Source organism: Coregonus lavaretus, assembly GCF_964263955.1.
Source record: "Coregonus lavaretus genome assembly, chromosome: 11".
NCBI classification, from domain to species: Eukaryota; Metazoa; Chordata; class Actinopteri; order Salmoniformes; family Salmonidae; genus Coregonus; species Coregonus lavaretus.
The window spans coordinates 46,420,950-46,440,361 of NC_139998.1; the positions used below are offsets into that span (position 1 = coordinate 46,420,950).

Sequence of the window (19,412 nt, forward strand, 5' to 3'; positions counted from 1 at the left end):
TCTACTGCACAGTCTACAATGTACTTCAGAAAATTGTTGGTGGAAGCCATTTTGAATATCCTTCTCGTTTCCTTTTCTCAGGTTGTTGGAAGAGGAGCTAGGCTTGAGCTGAGCTTAGTTCATCAGCATTTTAATCTGGGTAATAATAAAAAAAAAATGGATACCTGTTTTCCTCTGCTACAACTGAAGCACCACCGTGTGAAATCAACGGGAGAGAGAAACCAACAAATCACGAGAGAGAAAGAAAGCGATAGAAAGAAAGAAAGAACGGACGGCCAGGAAGAGGGAACGAGAGGGAGTGAAGGACCACTGCCGAAGACGAGAGGAAGGCGACGGCAGGCGGTCGAGCTGTCGTGAGGAAGACGAAACGAGAACGAAGAAACGATACGAGGCACAACTCCCAATGAAAGATGTCCTACCCACCCCCCTCTCAGCCCCTTCCCCACCTTCCCTTCAAACCTCACGCCTCTGTCTGAGGGAATGACCAGTTGTCCAGAGGACCTCTCTCTTTGAGCAGCGAACAGGGAAAGACAAGTTCTCAAGCAACTTGGCTGGGGGAGCGCATTCTGCTAACTCTCAAAAGCAGATAACAAGAAAGTGGGGGGGTACGGAACGCTTCAATCCAGCAACATAGGAAATCCTCACCTCAAAGTTGATCGGTTTTCACACCCGTTTGATACCCAGACTCATTTGATTAGATTGATGCGGAGGAAGACTGGCGGTGTCGATGCCGACTCTTAGACCTGAAATCTCATCAAATGACCGCAAGAGGAACATTCTCCAGGAGGAACAGTGGACACTTCACGTCGTCGTTCAACTTTGAGTTGAAAAGGTTGCTGCACTAAAGTCTGATATTAAAGAACTTTTAATTGAAATGCCTTTGATTGCCTTGGGAACCATTGGCTTTTTCAACAGGTCTTTTCAGAAATAGGTGGTTAACTAGAAGTCTGGGGGAGTTGAGTGGCATGGGGATTTCAGAGGAAAGTTTCTCAAGACGTGAGCTCTGGATCCGAGAGCTCCGTAATCCTATATCACAATGACCAGCATTGAAAAATATTAACTCAATGTTATATGAAGTTGCAGCAAAGGCCTTTTTGATCTTTTGAAAGTGGGGGTGACGTGAGATGTCGCCCACTAGGGTACTGGGCGGATCATTTTCAATGTTTTAAACGCTTTATATGCTTAGATTGGCAGCGGCTTTGAAGTAATGCTTTACTCTGGGGAATTCCTTGTGGATGTAAGATCTGTCTGCATGAAACAAATTCCCATGCAAAGTGAAGACGGCTATTAATGGAAACTGATTTCCACTATAGTCTACACACAGTTTTGTGTCACTATTGAAGTTGCAAGAGGTAGGTGGCTAGGTGTGTGAAATAAAGAACAGGTAAGGTATAGACAAGGTAGAAGGATAAGGCTTGTGAACTCCTTGAATGGATACAAATCCTTTGAATCTGGTTATTTTATTTAGTATGGAGTGAATTGGGGTTCAAATTTGAATGTGATTCTTCCCCTGTGAAACGCAGTCGTCCATAAGAATGTTAGCTGCATGACTATAATTAAGTTGTCAAATCCGAAGTATTTGAAACCATTTCACACCAGTTACACACAATCAGTAAAATGACGACTGGTACTGATTTCATAGGTGACGAAAATGATTTATCACATGAAAAGAATGAGTACATCCGAATCAGTGCCCATAACTACTTGTGATTATTTGCAGGTATAAAGCAGCACAAAATGTGAATGTAGGTCAAAGCATAGTTGACACTATGAAGTGAAAGCAACCTAAACCAGCATATACCAATTTATTAGAAAGAATCAGTGAACATGGCGAGTATGCTGTGACCTTAAAACCACAGCGCAATACTGGTTTCTGAAAGGACGAACTGATGCAATCCACCTTCTCTTAGGAGGTAGCCTAGCGGTTAAGAACGTTGGGCCAGTAACCGTAAGGTCGCTGGTTCGAATCCCCGAGCTGACTAGGTGAAAAATCTGTCTATGTGCCCTTAAGCAAGGATCTTAACCCTAATTGCTCCTGTAAGTCGCTCTGGTGGTAAAATGAGTTGCCACCAAACCAGGCCGATAGAAGGGCTTTCCTTTTGTAACTTCGATTTTATGTTAGTTTACATGTTTGGCTTCCCTGTAGTTTGCCCATTGTTGCTGTTTACTCCAGATTCCTATGGCTCCAAACCCTCCATTCTTTCTCCTATGTGAATTCTAATGTAATCTATCAGCCCCCTAGCATTTCCTTTTTTGCCCGATTTGCTTGTGCACCATAAAAAGTAGTTATCTGATGACAGTGGTGAAATAATTGTTTTATTTTATTCAAGTTTTAAATCAATCCTTAAAGGGAAAATCCACAAACTATATTTGGGTATTTCTTTCATTAGTCCACTGTTGATACAGTCGCAAAATGTTTTGCTTGTCAGCAGTCAAGTTTTCAAGATATTGGACTTAAAAATCAGTGTCACCGGGCACATTATGATGATGACATGCAAAACATTTTTTGACTGTATCAAGTGGACTAATAAAATAGTTTTTGTGGATTTTCCCTTTAAGTAAACTGTCCATGGGACTTTTGTATTTAGGAATCCTTGCCTATTTGAGGAATCCTCGTCTATCAATTTTTAGGAATGTTGTTTGGATGCTTAGCACCAAATTGAGAATGTATTCATTTTAGCTCACAACCTGCTTTGTCCTCCGATGTCCATTAATTTTTGTTTATCGCTTGACTTTGAGTTTGTCAATCCCAAAACATTGTATGACAATCATGCTGTCAAATAGCTAGTTGTGGTTGAAACATGCTTAGAAAGTCGTTTGATCTACATTATCCATTGATTTCTGACATTCATGAAGAACTGACTTTTGTAGGACATTTTAGTATGGTAATCTCTGCCTTCCTTCCCAGCATTTGAAAATCTGTGCATTTCATGGATTTACAGGAACAAGTGTTTCTTATTTGCAGTGAAGATTAAAGACATTTCGCCTTATGATTCTTGTAAAACTGAAACATCAATAAAGTTTGCTTCTGTCAAAGGTTTTGATTTTTATGAAAGCAAAATGTTGATGTACTGCCATTTATTTGGAAACGTACAGATTATAAAACATGTTGCACCTGAATATTGAACATAATGGGCAACTGGTTTTGTTATATACACAATTCGTAAGTGTACAGTGTTGCTTTATGTGGACTTCACTGCCTTTTTCTTTTGAATGTGTTTTTGCTTCATCAGTTTCTTCTTCTGCATCCCGTGTTGTTTCTTCTGAATGGTTTCCTGTATCCTCTCCTTGAACTTCCTCTTCTCACCCCTTATCTTCTCCAGTTCAGCCTTTCTCTTTGCCTCCACGTCTGGATCCTGTGACAGATAGTAGTTGGAATGTCAGGACAAATTGACTAAAACCCTCATCACAGCAAAACCTTTAACTCGGACCATGGAGGTTGGCTCATGGTGAACATACTTACTTTCCCCTCCAAAATCATTTGTTTTCTCTTGTTGATCTCCTTTTTCTCGTCAAAATCTGTTGACTCCAGTTTCTACAAACAAAAGGAATGGTGAGCCAAGTCACACAGCTGTAATATAAGCCCATGTTATCCAACATCTACATGTTCACGAGGGAAAGGTCTGTGTATAAATAGAATAGGTGTTCGTACAATTTCACATTCCCGTCTGGCCACGTTGACTTGAGTGAGGATCTTCAGAACTTCTTTCTCCTCCACTGGATATTCCTTCAGTTTGGCCTCTGGAGAAAACAAATTAATTTGAGCTTTCTGCCCTGTGATCATATCCTAAGTAGTGATACTCACAAACGGCTAATAGGCATATCTGAATTGGAAAGGGTAGCAAGCAATACTAAACCAACTGCTAAATCTATACTTTTCAATGCATGTTTGACACTTACGGATCTGCCCCTCGATGGAATGAACCAAGTGGATGTCATACTGCGTCACCAGTGTGATCGAGACACCATGCCTTCCTTTAGACAAATCAGAGAAAAGTGGTTTGTACGTTTATGTCTGTACAGTAGCAGCCTATGTGATAACAGGCAGAGATACTTAAGGAGGAATATTACCTGCTCTGGCAGTTCGGCCAACTCTGTGAATGTAGATCTTGGGAAGACCTGGAGTGTTGTGGTTGATGACAACCTGGACTGTTGGAATATCCAGACCCCTGACAATATGGACATGAAAAAATATGAGATCCACAATGGTTTGTAACCTTCCCATGTATTGATAATGTTTTGTCTGATTATACACACTGATGTTGAACACATCTTTCTTACCTGGAAGCCACATCAGTTGCAATCAGAATTTTGAAGACACTGGACTTGAACTTTGCGAGGTTGGCGAAACGTTGTTTCTGTGAAAAAGATAACGACAATGTCCAAATTAACATTAGTTATTATTAGGAAGCACATGTTAAATGCGCTTCAACTTGTCATGTAACCCATCAATGAATATAGAGCTACACTCCAGGAGCTGGGGTTGTTTACCTGCTTCATCATTGAATGCAAGGAGATGGTAGGAAAGTTGAATTTCTGCATCATCATTGTGAGGATTTGGCAATTCCTGTAGGAAGAATGCAACGCATTAATGATTCAATGTCTAACTGTAATTCTATATTGACAGCAGCATGTTCTACTGGTAATTTTTTTATCATCTTCATATTTTTCCAGGTTCCTCAATCATTTACATTATAATTTTTCTAGGGGGTAGATGGTAGATTCCAGTTCTTGACATTTTCCGTATTGACTGCCCATGTCTTAAAGTAATGATGGACTGTCATTTCTCTTTGCTTATTTGAGCTGTTCTTGCCATAATATGGACTTGGTCTTTTACCAAATAGGGCTATCTTCTGTATACCCCCCTACCTTGTCACAACACAATTGATTGGCTCAAACGCATTAAGAGGGAAAGAAATTCCACAATTTATCTTTTAACAAGGCACACCTGTTAATTGAAGTGCATTCCAGGTGACTACCTCATGAAGCTGGTTGAGAGAATGCCAATAGTGTGCAAAGCTGTCATAAAGGCAAAGGGTGGCTACTTTGAAGAATCTCACATCTCAAATATATTTTGATTTGTTTAACACTTTTTTGGTTACTACATGATTCCATATGTGTTATTTCATAGTTTTGATGGCTTCACTATTATTCTACAATGTAGAATATAGTAAAAATAAAGAAAAACCCATGAATGAGTAGGTGTGTCCAAACCTTTCACTGGTACTGTATATATATCTATATATCCCTATCTACAGTGGGGAGAACAAGTATTTGATACACTGCTGATTTTGCAGGTTTTCCTAGTTCTGGGCTGATCCCTCACCTTCCTCATGATCATTGATGCCCCACGAGTTGAGATCTTGCATGGAGCCCCAGACCGAGGGTGATTGACCGTCATCTTGAACTTCTTCCATTTTCCAACGACCCGAAACACACAGCCAGGGCAACTAAGGAGTGGCTCCGTAAGAAGCATCTCAAGGTCCTGGAGTGGCCTAGCCAGTCTCCAGACCTGAACCCAATAGAAAATATTTGGAGGGAGCTGAAAGTCCGTATTGCCCAGCGACAGCCCCGAAACCTGAAGGATCTGGAGGTCTGTATGGAGGAGTGGGCCAAAATCCCTGCTGCAGTGTGTGCAAACCTGGTCAAGACCTACAGGAAACGTATGATCTCTGTAATTGCAAACAAAGGTTTCTGTACCAAATATTAAGTTCTGCTTTTCTGATGTATCAAATACTAATGTCATGCAATAAAATGCAAATTAATTACTTAAAAATCATACAATGTGATTTTCTGGATTTTTGTTTTAGATTCCTTCTCTCACAGTTGAAATGTACCTATGATAAAAATGACAGACCTCTACATGCTTTGTAAGTAGGAAAATCGTCAGTGTATCAAATACTTGTTCTCCCCACTGTAAGTATTCTGACCTTCTACTCAGTACTTTGTTGAAGGACCTTTGGCAGCGATTACAGCCTTGAGTCTTCTTGGGTATAACGCTACAAGCTTGTCACACCTGTATTTGGGGGGTTTCTCCCATTCTTCTCTGCAGATCCTCTCAAGCTCTGTCAGGTTGGATGGGGAGTGTCGCTGCACAGCTATTTTCAGGTATCTCCAGAGATGTTGATCGGGTTCAAGTCCGGGCTCTGGCTGGGCCACTCAAGGACATTCAGAGACTTGTCCCGAAGCCACTCCTGTGTTGTCTTGGCTGTGTGCTTAGGGTCGTTGTCCTGTGGGGTGAACCTTCACCCCAGTCTGAGGTCCTGAGCGCTCTCGAGCAGGTTTTCATCAAGGATCTCTCTGAACTTTGCTCCTTTCATCTTTGCGTCGATCCTGACTAGTCTCCCAGTCCCTGCCATTGAAAAACATCCCCACAGCATGATGCTGCCACCACCATGCTTCATCGTAGGGATGGTGCCAGGTTTCCTCCAGACGTGACACTTGGCATTCAGTCCAAAGAGTTCAATATTGGTTTCATAAGACCAGAGAATCTTGTTTCTCATGGTCTTAGAGTCCTTTAGGTGCCTTTTGGCAAACTCCACGCGGGCTGTCATGTGCCTTTAACTGAGGAGTGGCTTCCGTCTGGCCACTCTACCATAAAGGCTTGATTGGTGGAGTGCTGCAGAGATGGTTGTCCTTCTGGAAGGTTCTCCCATCTCCACAGAGGAACTCTGGAGCTCTGTCCAAGTGACCTTCGGGTTCTTGGTAACCTCTCTGACCGTGGCCCTTCTCCCCCGATTGCTCAGTTTGGCCGGGCGGCCAGCTCGTGGAAGAGTCTTGGTTGTTCCAAACTTCTTCCATTTAAGAATGATGGAGGCCACTGTGTTCTTGGGGACCTTCAATGCTGCAGATATTTTTTGGTACCCTTCCCCAGATACGTGCCTCGACAAAACCCAGTCTCAGAGCTCTGCGGACAATTCCTTCGATCTGATGGCTTGGTTTCTGCTCTGACATGCACTGTCAACTGTGGGACCTTCTGTAGATGGGTGTGTGCCTGTCCAAATCATGTCCAATCAATTGAATTTACCACAGGTGGACTCCAATCAAGTTGTAGAAACATCTCAAGGATGATCAATGGAAACAGGATGCACCTGAGCTCAATTTCGAGTCTCATAGCAAAGGGTCTGAATACTTATGTCAATATTGTTAACAAATTTGCAAAAATATCTAGAAACCAGTTTTTGCTTTGTCATTATGGGGTATTGTGTGTAGATTGATGAGGGGGAAAAATAATTTAATCAATTTTAGAATAAGGCTGTAACGTAACAAAATGTGGAAAAAGGGAAGGGGTCTGAATACTTTCCGAATACACTGTAAATAGAACTGGTGGAGTTATGTCACACATGCAGCTAACAAAAATATATGGAACTGTCTGCTCTACCCAAAACTACAACCAACTGATTGCAGCATTACCGCAAAAATGGAAGAGTTTATGAACTGATACGCAAAACAACGCCGGATTCAAAACTTAGAATTTTTCAATTTAAATTATTATACAAAATTCTTGCAACCAATAGAATGTTAGTGTGTGTGTGTGTATATACAGTGGGGAGAACAAGTATTTGATACACTGCCGATTTTGCAGGTTTTCCTACTTACAAAGCATGTAGAGGTCTGTAATTTGTATCATAGGTACAGTGGGAATTTAGTCAGCCACCAATTGTGCAAGTTCTCCCACTTAAAAAGATGAGAGAGGCCGGTAATTTTCATCATAGGTACACGTCAACTATGACAGACAAATTGAGAAAAAAATATCCAGAAAATCACATTGTAGGATTTTTAATGAATTTATTTGCAAATTATGGTGGAAAATAAGTATTTGGTCACCTACAAACAAGCAAGATTTCTGGCTCTCACAGACCTGTAACTTCTTTAAGAGGCTCCTCTGTCCTCCACTTGTTACCTGTATTAATGGCACCTGTTTGAACTTGTTATCAGTATAAAAGACCCTTGTCCACAACCTCAAACAGTCACACTCCAAACTCCACAATGGCCAAGACCAAAGAGCTGTCAAAGGACACCAGAAACAAAATTGTAGACCTGCACCAGGCTGGGAAGACTGAATCTGCAATAGGTAAGCAGCTTGGTTTGAAGAAATCAACTGTGGGAGCATAATATTAGGAAATGGAAGACATACAAGACCACTGATAATCTCCCTCGATCTGGGGCTCCACGCAAGATCTCAACCCGTGGGGTCAAAATGATCACAAGAACGGTGAGCAAAAATCCCAGAACCACACGGGGGGACCTAGTGAATGACCTGCAGAGAGTTGGGACCAAAGTAACAAAGCCTACCATCAGTAACACACTACGCCGCCAGGCACTCAAATCCTGCAGTGCCAGACGTGTCCCCCTGCTTAAGCCAGTACATGTCCAGGCCCGTCTGAAGTTTGCTAGAGTGCATTTGGATGATCCAGACGAGGATTGGGAGAATATCATATGGTCAGATGAAACCAAAATATAACTTTTTGGTAAAAACTTGTCGTGTTTGGAGGACAAAGAATGCTGAGTTGCATCCAAAGAACACCATACCTACTGTGAAGCATGGGGGTGGAAACATCATGCTTTGGGCCTGTTTTTCCGCAAAGGGACCAGGACGACTGATCCGTGTAAAGGAAAGAATGAATGGGGCCATGTATCGTGAGATTTTGAGTGAAAACCTCCTTCCATCAGCAAGGGCATTGAAGATGAAACGTGGCTGGGTCTTTCAGCATGACAATGATCCCAAACACACCACCCGGGCAACGAAGGAGTGGCTTCGTAAGAAGCATTTCAAGGTCCTGGAGTGGCCTAGCCAGTCTCCAGATCTCAACCCCATAGAAAATCTTTGGAGGGAGTTGAAAGTCCGTGTTGCCCAGCGACAGCCCCAAAACATCACTGCTCTAGAGGAGATCTGCATGGAGGAATGGGCCAAAATACCAGCAACAGTGTGTGAAAACCTTGTGAAGACTTACAGAAAACGTTTGACCTGTGTCATTGCCAACAAAGGGTATATAACAAAGTATTGAGAAACTTTTGTTATTGACCAAATACTTATTTTCCACCATAATTTGCAAATAAATTAATTAAAAATCCTACAATTTGATTTTCTGGATTTTTTTCTTCTCATTTTGTCTGTCATAGTTGACGTGTACCTATGATGAAAATTACCGGCCTCTCTCATCTTTTTAAGTGGGAGAACTTGCACAATTGGTGTCAGACTAAATACTTTTTTCCCCCACTGTATATGTGCTTTCTTGAGCAGGGGGACCTTGCGGGCGCTGCAGGATTTCAGTCCTTCACGGCGTAGTGTGTTACCAACTGTTTTCTTGGTGACTATGGTCCCAGATGCCTTGAGATCATTGACAAGATCCTCCCGTGTAGTTCTGGGCTGATTCCTCACCGTTCTCATGATCATTGCAACTCCACGAGGTGAGATCTTGCATGGAGCCCCAGGCCGAGGGATTGACAGTTATTTTGTTTTTCTTCCATTTGCGATTATTTGCACCAACTGTTGTCACCTTCTCACCAAGCTGTTTGGCGATGGTCTTGTAGCCCATTCCAGCCTTGTGTAGGTTTACAATCTTGTCCCTGACATCCTTGGAGAGCTCTTTGGTCTTGGCCATGGTGGAGAGTTTGGAATCTGATTGATTGATCGCTTCTGTGGACAGGTGTCTTTTATACAGGTAACAAGCTGAGATTAGGAGCACTCCCTTTAAGAGTGTGCTCCTAACCTCAGCTCGTTACCTGTATAAAAAACACCTGGGAGCCAGAAATCTTTCTGATTGAGAGGGGGTCAAATACTTATTTCCCTCATTAAAATGCAAATCAATTTATAACATTTTTTACATGGGTTTTTCTGGATTTTTTTGTTGTTATTCTGTCTCTCACTGTTCAAATAAACCTACCATTAACATTATAGACTGACCATTCCTTTGTCAGTGGGCAAACATACAAAATCAGCAGGGGATCAAATACTTTTTTCCCTCACTATATACAGTGGGGAGAACAAGTATTTGATACACTGCTGATTTTGCAGGTTTTCCTACTTACAAAGCATGTAGAGGTCTGTACTTTTTATCATAGGTACATTTCACCTGTGAGAGACGGAATCTAAAACAAAAATCCAGAAAATCACATTGTATGATTTTTAAGTAATTAATTTGCATTTTATTGCATGACATAAGTATTTGATACATCAGAAAAGCAGAACTTAATATTTGGTACAGAAACCTTTGTTTGCAATTACAGAGATCATACGTTTCCTGTAGGTCTTGACCAGGTTTGCACACACTGCAGCAGGGATTTTGGCCCACTCCTCCATACAGACCTCCAGATCCTTCAGGTTTCGGGGCTGTCGCTGGGCAATACGGACTTTCAGCTCCCTCCAAAGATGTTCTATTGGGTTCAGGTCTGGAGACTGGCTAGGCCACTCCAGGACCTTGGGATGCTTCTTACGGAGCCACTCCTTAGTTGCCCTGGCTGTGTGTTTCGGGTCATTGTCATGCTGGAAGACCCAGCCACGACCCATCTTCAATGCTCTTACTGAGGGAAGGAGGTTGTTGGCCAAGATCTCGCGATACATGGCCCCATCCATCCTCCCCTCAATAAGGTGCAGTCGTCCTGTCCCCTTTGCAGAAAAGCATCCCCAAATAATGATGTTTCCACCTCCATGCTTCAGGGTTGGGATGGTGTTCTTGGGGTTGTACTCATCCTTCTTCTTCCTCCAAACACGGCGAGTGGAGTTTAGACCAAAAAGCTCTATTTTTGTCTCATCAGACCACATGACCTTCTCCCATTCCTCCTCTGGATCATCCAGATTGTCATTGGCAAACTTCAGACGGGCCTGGACATGCGCTGGCTTGAACAGGGGGACCTTGCGTGCGCTGCAGGATTTTAATCCATGACGGCGTAGTGTGTTACTAATGGTTTTCTTTGAGACTGTGGTCCCAGCTCTCTTCAGGTCATTGACCAGGTCCTGCCGTGTAGTTCTGGGCTGATCTCTCACCTTCCTCATGATCATTGATGCCCCAATAGGTGAGATCATGCATGGAGCCCCAGACCGAGGGTGATTGACCGTCATCTTGAACTTCTTCCATTTTCTAATAATTGCGCCAACAGTTGTTGCCTTCTCATCAAGCTGCATTACCTATTGTCCTGTAGCCCATCCCAGCCTTGTGCAGGTCTACAATTGTATCCCTGATGTCCTTACACAGCTCTCTGGTCTTGGCCATTGTGGAGAGGTTGGAGTCTGTTTGATTGAGTGTGTGGACAGGTGTCTTTTATACAGGTAACGAGTTCAAACAGGTGCAGTTAATACAGGTAATGAGTGGAGCACAGGAGGGCTTCTTAAAGAAAAACTAACAGGTCTGTGAGAGCCGGAATTCTTACTGGTTGGTAGGTGATCAAATACTTATGTCATGCAATAAAATGCAAATTAATTACTTAAAAATCATACAATGTGATTTTCTGGATTTTTGTTTTAGATTCCGTCTCTCACAGTTGAAGTGTACCTATGATAAAAAATTACAGACCTCTACATGCTTTGTAAGTAGTCAAACCTGCAAAATCGGCAGTGTATCAAATACTTGTTCTCCCCACTGTATGTAAATGTTACATTTCAGTCTAAAAACCTGTTTTTGCTTTGTCATTATGGGGTATTGTGTGTAGATTGATGAGGGAAAATTTTAGAATAAGGCTAACGTAACGTAACAAATGTGAAAAAAGTCAAGGGGTCTGAATACTTTCCAAATGCACTGTATGATATCATTTACAAAGATTATACCTTTTTTTAAAGGTTTAACCACAATATTTGTTGTATTATTTGGTCAGTTTTTTTTTCTGGTGCATTAAACTGAAATTGCAACCAACTTCCTATGGCTTGTTTTAAAAATAGCTATATTTTGGAGATTATTTCGTTTTCAAATAACCGAAAGTGAGAGATTGTAATCTGAATAAAGGGAAAAAGGCCATTCTTGAACATGGGGTGAGACATTCTTACTAATCAGCTACAGAACCAGTTCAGATTTAAATATAACTTTTGTATGACTGACACCTTTAGTGAGAGGTCTAATGCTTTAATATTTAATCATTTCTGCCCTCCGAATTCATATTCATTATATAAATAGGCCCGTTCAATTTTGTCTGGCTTGCCGTTTCCAAATAAAATAGAATACTTTTTGCTCTTATAATTTCAAAAACAGGTCGCTAGGTGTAAGACCAAAAGCAAATAGGTAAACTGGGATATGACTAAAGAGTTAATCAGGGTGATTTTTCCACAAATAGACAGGTATTTTCCTTTCCATGATAGCAAGATATTATCTATTTTTGTTAACATTTATTTATTTATTTATTTATTTCGGGATATGTATACCGAGTATGTCCACATAATTTTATTGGTAAACTACACAGTAATGTAAAAGTTGTATTTTTTAGTGATCCAGAGAGGTTAGAAATAGTATCTAGATCCTCTACGAGGCTGTGGAGGGATCCAAATTGTGGATTTAAAAGAAAACATGAATCATCAGCGTACAATGACACCTTTGTTTTTAAGCCCTGGATTTCTAACCCCTTGATATTATAGTTGGATCTGATTTTAACAGCTAACATTTCTATGGCAATAATAAATAGATATGTCGATAGTGGACAACCTTGTTTTACTCCTCTTGACAGTTTAAAACTTTCTGAGAAGTAGCCTTTATTTACACCTATGGTTACTATACATAACTTTAACCCATTTTATAAGGATTGTCCAAAATTGAAATATTCAATTTATATGTAAACTCCAGTCGTATCAAAACCCTTTTCAAAGTCAGCTATGAATACCAGGCCTGGTTTTCCAGATTTTCCATAGTGTTCTATTGTTTCCAGTAGTCTTATATTATCTCCAATGTATCGTCCATGTAAAAAACTTGTCTGATTAGGATGAATAGTATCCAATAATCCCTTTTTAATTCTATGCGCTATGCATTTTGCTAGAATTTTTGCAGCACAACACTGAAGTGTAAGAGGCCTCCAATTGTTTAAATGGACTGGATATTTATATTTTCACTTCGAACCTGTTTCAGTAATAATGAAATCAGACCTTCTTGTTGCATTATTGTAGCCATTTTCTGTAGCCTGTCAACTATGCCTCTGTCTATCCCTGTTCTCTCCTCTCCGCTCAGGCTATACAAATGCCTCACACTACGTGGCTGCTGCCTCTCTAACCTGGTGGTCCCTGCACGCACGACCCACGTGGAGTTCCAGGTCTCCGGCAGCCTCTGGAACTGCCGTTCTGCGGCCAACAAGGCAGAGTTCATCTCAGCCTATGCTACCCTCCAGTCCCTCGACTTCTTGGCGCTGACGGAAACATGGATTACCACTGAAAACACTGCTACTCCTACTGCTCTCTCCTCGTCTGACCATGTGTTATCGCATACCCCGAGAGCATCTGGTCAGCGGGGTGGTGGCACAGGAATCCTCATCTCTCCCAAGTGGACATTCTCTCTTTTTCCCCTGACCCATCTGTCTATCTCCTCATTTGAATTCCATGCTGTCACAGTCACTAGCCCATTCAAGCTTAACATCCTTGTCATTTATCGCCCTCCAGGTTCCCTTGGAGAGTTCATCAATGAGCTTGACGCCTTGATAAGTTCCTTTCCTGAGGATGGCTCACCCCTCACAGTTCTGGGTGACTTCAACCTCCCTACGTCTACCTTTGACTTATTTCTCTCTGCCTCCTTCTTTCCACTCCTCTCCTCTTTTGACCTCACCCTCTCCCCCTACTCACAAGGCAGGCAATACGCTTGACCTCATCTTTACTAGATGCTGTTATTCTACTAATCTCACTGCAACTCCCCTCCATGTCTCCGACCACTACTTTGTATCCTTTTCTCTCTCGCTCTCCTCCAACACTACTCACTCTGCCCCTACTCAGATGGTAATGCGCCGTCGCAACCTTCGCTCTCTCTCTCCCGCTACTCTCTCCTCTTCCATCCTATGATCTCTTCCCTCTGCTCAATCCTTCTCCCTCCAATCTCCTGATTCTGCCTCCTCAACCCTCCTCTCCTCCCTTTCTGCATCCTTTGACTCTCTATGTCCCCTATCCTCCCGGCCGGCTCGGTCCTCCCCTCCTGCTCCGTGGCTTGACGACTCATTGCGAGCTCACAGAACAGGGCTCCGGGCAGCCGAGCGGAAATGGAGGAAAACTAGACTCCCTGCGGACCTGGCATCTTTTCACTCCCTCCTCTCTACATTTTCTTCATCTGTTTCAAAGCCACTTTCTACCACTCTAAATTCCAAGCATCTGCCTCTAACCCTAGGAAGCTCTTTGCCACCTTCTCCTCCCTGCTGAATCCTCCTCCCCCCCTCCTCCCTCTCTGTGGATGACTTCGTCAACCATTTTGAAAAGAAGGTTGACGACATCCGATCCTCGTTAAGTCAAATGACACTGCTGGTCCTGCTCACACTGCCCTACCCTATGCTTTGACTTCCTTCTCCCCTCTCTCTCCAGATGAAATCTTGCGACTTGTGATGGCTGGCCGCCCAACAACCTGCCCGCTTGACCCTATCCCCTCCTCTCTTCTCCAGACCATCTCCGGTGACCTTCTCCCTTACCTCACCTCGCTCATCAACTCATCCTTGACCGCTGGCTATGTCCCTTCCGTCTTCAAGAGAGCGAGAGTTGCACCCCTTCTCAAAAAACCAACACTCGATCCCTCTGATGTCAACAACTACAGACCAGTATCCCTTCTTTCTTTTCTCTCCAAAACTCTTGAGCGTGCCGTCTTTAGCCAACTCTCTTGCTATCTCTCTCAGAATGACCTTCTTGATCCAAACCAGTCAGGTTTCAAGACTGGTCATTCAACTGAGACTGCTCTTCTCTGTGTCACGGAGGCTCTCCGCACTGCTAAAGCTAACTCTCTCTCCTCTGCTCTTGTCCTTCTAGACCTTTCTGCTACCTTTGATACTGTGAACCATCAGATCCTCCTCTCCACCCTCTCCGAGTTGGGCATCTCCGGCGCGGCTCACTCTTGGATTGCGTCCTACCTGACCGGTCGCTCCTACCAAGTGGCGTGGCGAGAATCTGTCTCCGCACCACGTGCTCTCACCACTGGTGTCCCCCAGGGCTCAGTTCTAGGCCCTCTCCTATTCTCGCTATACACCAAGTCACTTGGCTCTGTCATATCCTCACATGGCCTCTCCTATCATTGCTACGCAGACGACACACAACTAATCTTCTCCTTTCCCCCTTCTGATAACCAGGTGGCGAATTGCATCTCTGCATGTCTGGCAGACATATCAGTATGGATGACGGATCACCACCTCAAGCTGAACCTTGGCAAGACGGAGCTGCTCTTCCTCCCGGGGAAGGACTGCCCGTTCCATGATCTCGCCATCACGGTTGACAACTCCGTTGTGTCCTCCTCCCAGAGTGCGAAGAGCCTTGGCGTGACCCTGGACAACACCCTGTCGTTCTCCGCTAACATCAAGGCGGTGACCCGATCCTGTAGGTTCATGCTCTACAACATTCGGAGAGTACGACCCTGCCTTACACAGGAAGCGGCACAGGTCCTAATCCAGGCACTTGTCATCTCCCGTCTGGATTACTGCAACTCGCTGTTGGCTGGGCTCCCTGCCTGTGCCATTAAACCCCTACAACTCATCCAGAATGCCGCAGCCCGTCTGGTGTTCAACCTTCCCAAGTTCTCTCACGTCACCCCGCTCCTCCGCACACTCCACTGGCTTCCAGTTGAAGCTCGCATCTGCTACAAGACCATGGTGCTTGCCTACGGAGCTGTGAGGGGAACGGCACCTCCGTACCTTCAGGCTCTGATCAGTCCCTACACCCAAACGAGGGCATTGCGTTCATCCACCTCTGGCCTGCTGGCCCCCCTACCTCTGCGGAAGCACAGCTCCCGCTCAGCCCAGTCAAAACTGCTCTGGCACCCCAATGGTGGAACAAGCTCCCTCACAACGCCAGGACAGCGGAGTCACTCACCACCTTCCGGAGACACTTGAAACCCCACCTCTTTAAGGAATACCTGGGATAGGATAAAGTAATCCTTCTACCCCCCCTTACTCCACCCCCAAAAAATAAATAAAATAAAAATACATATTGTAAAGTGGTTATCCCACTGGCTATAAGGTAAATGCACCAATTTGTAAGTCGCTCTGGATAAGAGCGTCTGCTAAATGACGTAAATGTAAAATGTAAATGTATCTGATAATCAAATTTTTTTGGTAATTTAGCAGACGCTCTTATCCAGAGCGACTTACAGGAGCAATTAGGGTCAAAGGTCTTCTTACTTGCAGGTGTTGGTGAAGATCATGATGGACCAGTCGTCGTGCTCGTCTTGAAACTTCTGGATCAGGTGCACCAGGTAGGCATCTTTCACTTTCTCTGGTGTCAGGATGTACCTTTGATCCAACTCCTCTACCGTGCGGACCCTATGAGAAAAATACACTTACAATTTAAGTATGTTGTAGCAATATAGCACATTTTGTTAAAAAGGGCAAAGAGCTACTCCATTTGTTGATAATCAAGAGAGCAAATAACATTCATTTTACCAGTCAATTAAATTGAGAATCTTTTCCCACTCAGCTCAGTGAACAATTTATATGTCAAAATGTTTAAAATACACATGGGCACACAAATGACATACAATTATGGAATGGAACATAAGACAGACAAATGTCCTGTTTTTAAGAATTAGGTTTACCTCTACATGCATGATTGAGCAACTAATCATGTAATGTACCAATGTAGTGCATCATGTTGTCAGTCATGCTAAGAGCTTACTCTGACTTGCTCTCCCAGAAGAAGGGCTTGTTCATGGCGATGCCCTTGAGCTCCTGCAATGTGTCTGTGAGGGTGGCACTGAACAGCAGCGTCTGGCGTTTGGCAGGCACCGCGGCCAGGATCACCTCCAAGTCTTTGGTGAAGTCTGTGCAGCCTTGCTCAAGCAGGCGGTCGGCCTCATCAAGGATCTATCAAAGACAATTACCATTAAGCCTGTGCATTACTATTAGCATTATATCACGAAGTAAAATGTCAAAGTAAAATGTCAACAGTTACCATTAGGCTCTATGACTTGTAACATTTTGCAGAAGATATTTAACTAAATAGATTTTACTTCCTATTAGAAGGCATGCAGACGCCCGTGCATCCTGACAAGTACAATGATAAATCAATAGGCTATATTAAAAAATGTAACACTAATGGAGGAAAAAACATTCTGCTCAACACCCAAGGTTGTTAATAATATAAAGGTAGTTCATAACAGTCTCACTGTTTTGGTTGACAGTGAGACATCCTCACCTAGACATCCTAAAACATAATTGCCTTTGTGGCCACATCGATTAATTTATTATCTTTCAAACTCACCAGAAACTGGATCTTCTTGATGCTGAAGGTGTCGGAGCTCCGAATGTGGTCTGCCAGTCTTCCTGGAGTGGCTACAACGATGTGGGGCTTCTTAGAGAGTTCCAAGGCCTGTGTGATCATATCTGTTGGGAACATCACCAGAACATTAGAACATACTGGATGAATGAATAAGAATGCAATGAGAGGCAGTGTCGTTGGTAATCAACATTACCCATTCCACCAACAATGATGCAGTCCCGCAAGCCCATTGGTTTTCCCAGGACTCTGAACTGTTCGGCAATCTGGTAAGCCAATTCCCTGCAAAGGACACAAGTTTAAACATTACACAAGATTGAACATTACATACATGCCTTTTGCAGTAGATATGCCTTTTAAATTACATGTTGGTCAATTATTGCCCTAGATAGTTCAAAATTATCAGAAGATTCACCAACCTGGTAGGTGTGAGAACTAAACAGAAGATGCCATATGGGTCCTCAGATAATTTCTGTAACACTGGTAGCACAAAGGCGGCTGTCTTTCCACTGCCAGTCTTGGCACAACCCATACAATCCCGACCTAGACAACAAAGGGGCAAAATCATATCTCAAAAAAAGCTAGTTAGTCTACTCTCTTGATCAGGTCGTTATTGTAGCCAGAGATTATGTATTCTCATTAAACTGCTACCTGGGTAAATACATGTTAAACCTTATTAAAATACAATAAACATTACAATGAATAACACAGTTTGCTAGCAGGGTACGCCAGGGTAGTGGGTTCGATCCCCGGGACCACCCATACGTAAAAATGTATGCACACATGACTGTAAATCACTTTGGATAAAAGCGTCTGCTAAATGGCATATTATTATTATTATTATTATTATCAAACGTTAAGTGTTACCTTCCAGAATAGGTGGCATACAGTTTTCCTGGACTTGAGTTGGTTTACTGATCCCCATTTGTTTACATTGTTGAATCAGCCAATCTGACAGACCGAGAGAGGAAAAATCCGACATTTTGCAGTTTTCCAAAGTTCCAGATTGCAAAATATAGAATATACTTTGTTTTGTGAGCCAAAGTGTTCAAAATGATCATCTGAAAATCATCCTCGTGTTATTTTACGTCTGTCGCATTTTGGTGACGTCAATATTCGCTCCTCCTATGGATTACGTAATTGGTCCTATTTTCAATACAGCAGGCAGCAGATAATATTAGGTACATTTTATATTTATATTATATATTTTATATTTATATTTATATTATATTTATATTTTAGTCATTTAGCAGACGCTCTTATCCAGAGCGACTTACAGGAGCAAGTAGGGTTAAGTGCCTTGCTCAAGGGCACATCGACAGATTTTTCACCTAGTCGGCTCGGGGATTAGAACCAGCGACCTTTCGGTTACTGGCACAACGCTCTTAACCACTAAGCTACCTGCCGCCCTATTTTATATTCACAAATGCAAATGGTCTAATTCAAAACCTAACTTTTTCCACTTTATAAATGAATTTAAACAATATGGCACTACTTTAACTAAAATGAAAAACAAAAAGGCAATTAAAATGTGTTGTATTATTAATGAATATGATTTGTTTGTTTAGGATTCCTGGTAATGTAAATAGTTTGTGTGTATGCTTGTTTGCATGTGACTATTCCTCTTTTGTTTGTTGATATTTATTTGTTAATAATAAAAAATAAAAAATAAATAAATCAGCAGAGATGTATATAATGACGAGATGCTCTTCGCCCTAACAATGGTAGTCGTTGTCCCAAAGACGGGAAAGCATGCGACCATATAAACGCATTGGGCTTATTTTGGACAAATCTTCACCTCTTCCTCTCTACAGGCAGTCATTCATCATTACAGTACAAATGTATTTTGGATCAAAATATTCCACTTCATTAACAGCAGTTCACAAATAATGGTAAAGTATGTCCCAGGAAACAAGTTTGCAGCAAACAAGGATGTAATTTGAAAAAGTCACTGATCTGGAAACTCGCAATCACGAATTCAGCTTAAATAATTATTTTTACAAAATAAAATAAAATAAATGTGTATTTGTCACATGCACCAAATACAACA

The 19,412-nt window shown here is 42.5% G+C and overlaps 2 protein-coding genes across 3 annotated transcripts in view; one reads left to right on the forward strand and one right to left on the reverse strand.

Moving 5' to 3' along the window:
- LOC311137677 (regulator of nonsense transcripts 1) overlaps positions 1-3,036 on the forward strand; it is a 15,872-nt gene extending 12,836 nt beyond the window's left edge. For both annotated transcript variants that reach the window (XM_084172205.1, XM_084172206.1), the window contains exon 24: positions 82-3,036. The gene's annotated coding sequence lies outside the window, so the exon portion shown is untranslated. The remainder of the gene's footprint in view (positions 1-81) is intronic.
- ddx49 (DEAD (Asp-Glu-Ala-Asp) box polypeptide 49) lies at positions 3,034-18,484 on the reverse strand. The gene is made up of 13 exons (XM_084172207.1): positions 18,230-18,484; positions 17,782-17,905; positions 17,559-17,644; positions 17,348-17,469; positions 16,763-16,950; positions 16,270-16,410; positions 4,492-4,567; positions 4,282-4,358; positions 4,072-4,169; positions 3,901-3,975; positions 3,653-3,741; positions 3,464-3,535; positions 3,034-3,356 (listed from the first exon to the last, which is right to left on the reverse strand). The coding sequence occupies exons 1-13, from the start codon at positions 18,342-18,344 to the stop codon at positions 3,183-3,185; spliced, it is 1,437 nt and encodes a 478-aa protein (XP_084028333.1). The 5' UTR covers positions 18,345-18,484; the 3' UTR covers positions 3,034-3,182.
- Between the last annotated feature and the right edge of the window lie 928 nt (positions 18,485-19,412).

Coding starts and splice junctions, on each gene's coding strand:
- ddx49 (XM_084172207.1), bottom strand. CDS start 18,344: ATGTCGGATTTTTCCTCTCTCGGTCTGTCAGATTGGCTGATTCAACAA. Junction 4,568..16,269: donor ATCTTCACCAACACCTGCAA/GTAAGAAGACCT, acceptor TTCTTCCTACAG/GAATTGCCAAATCCTCACAA. Junction 3,357..3,463: donor AAATGATTTTGGAGGGGAAA/GTAAGTATGTTC, acceptor TATCTGTCACAG/GATCCAGACGTGGAGGCAAA.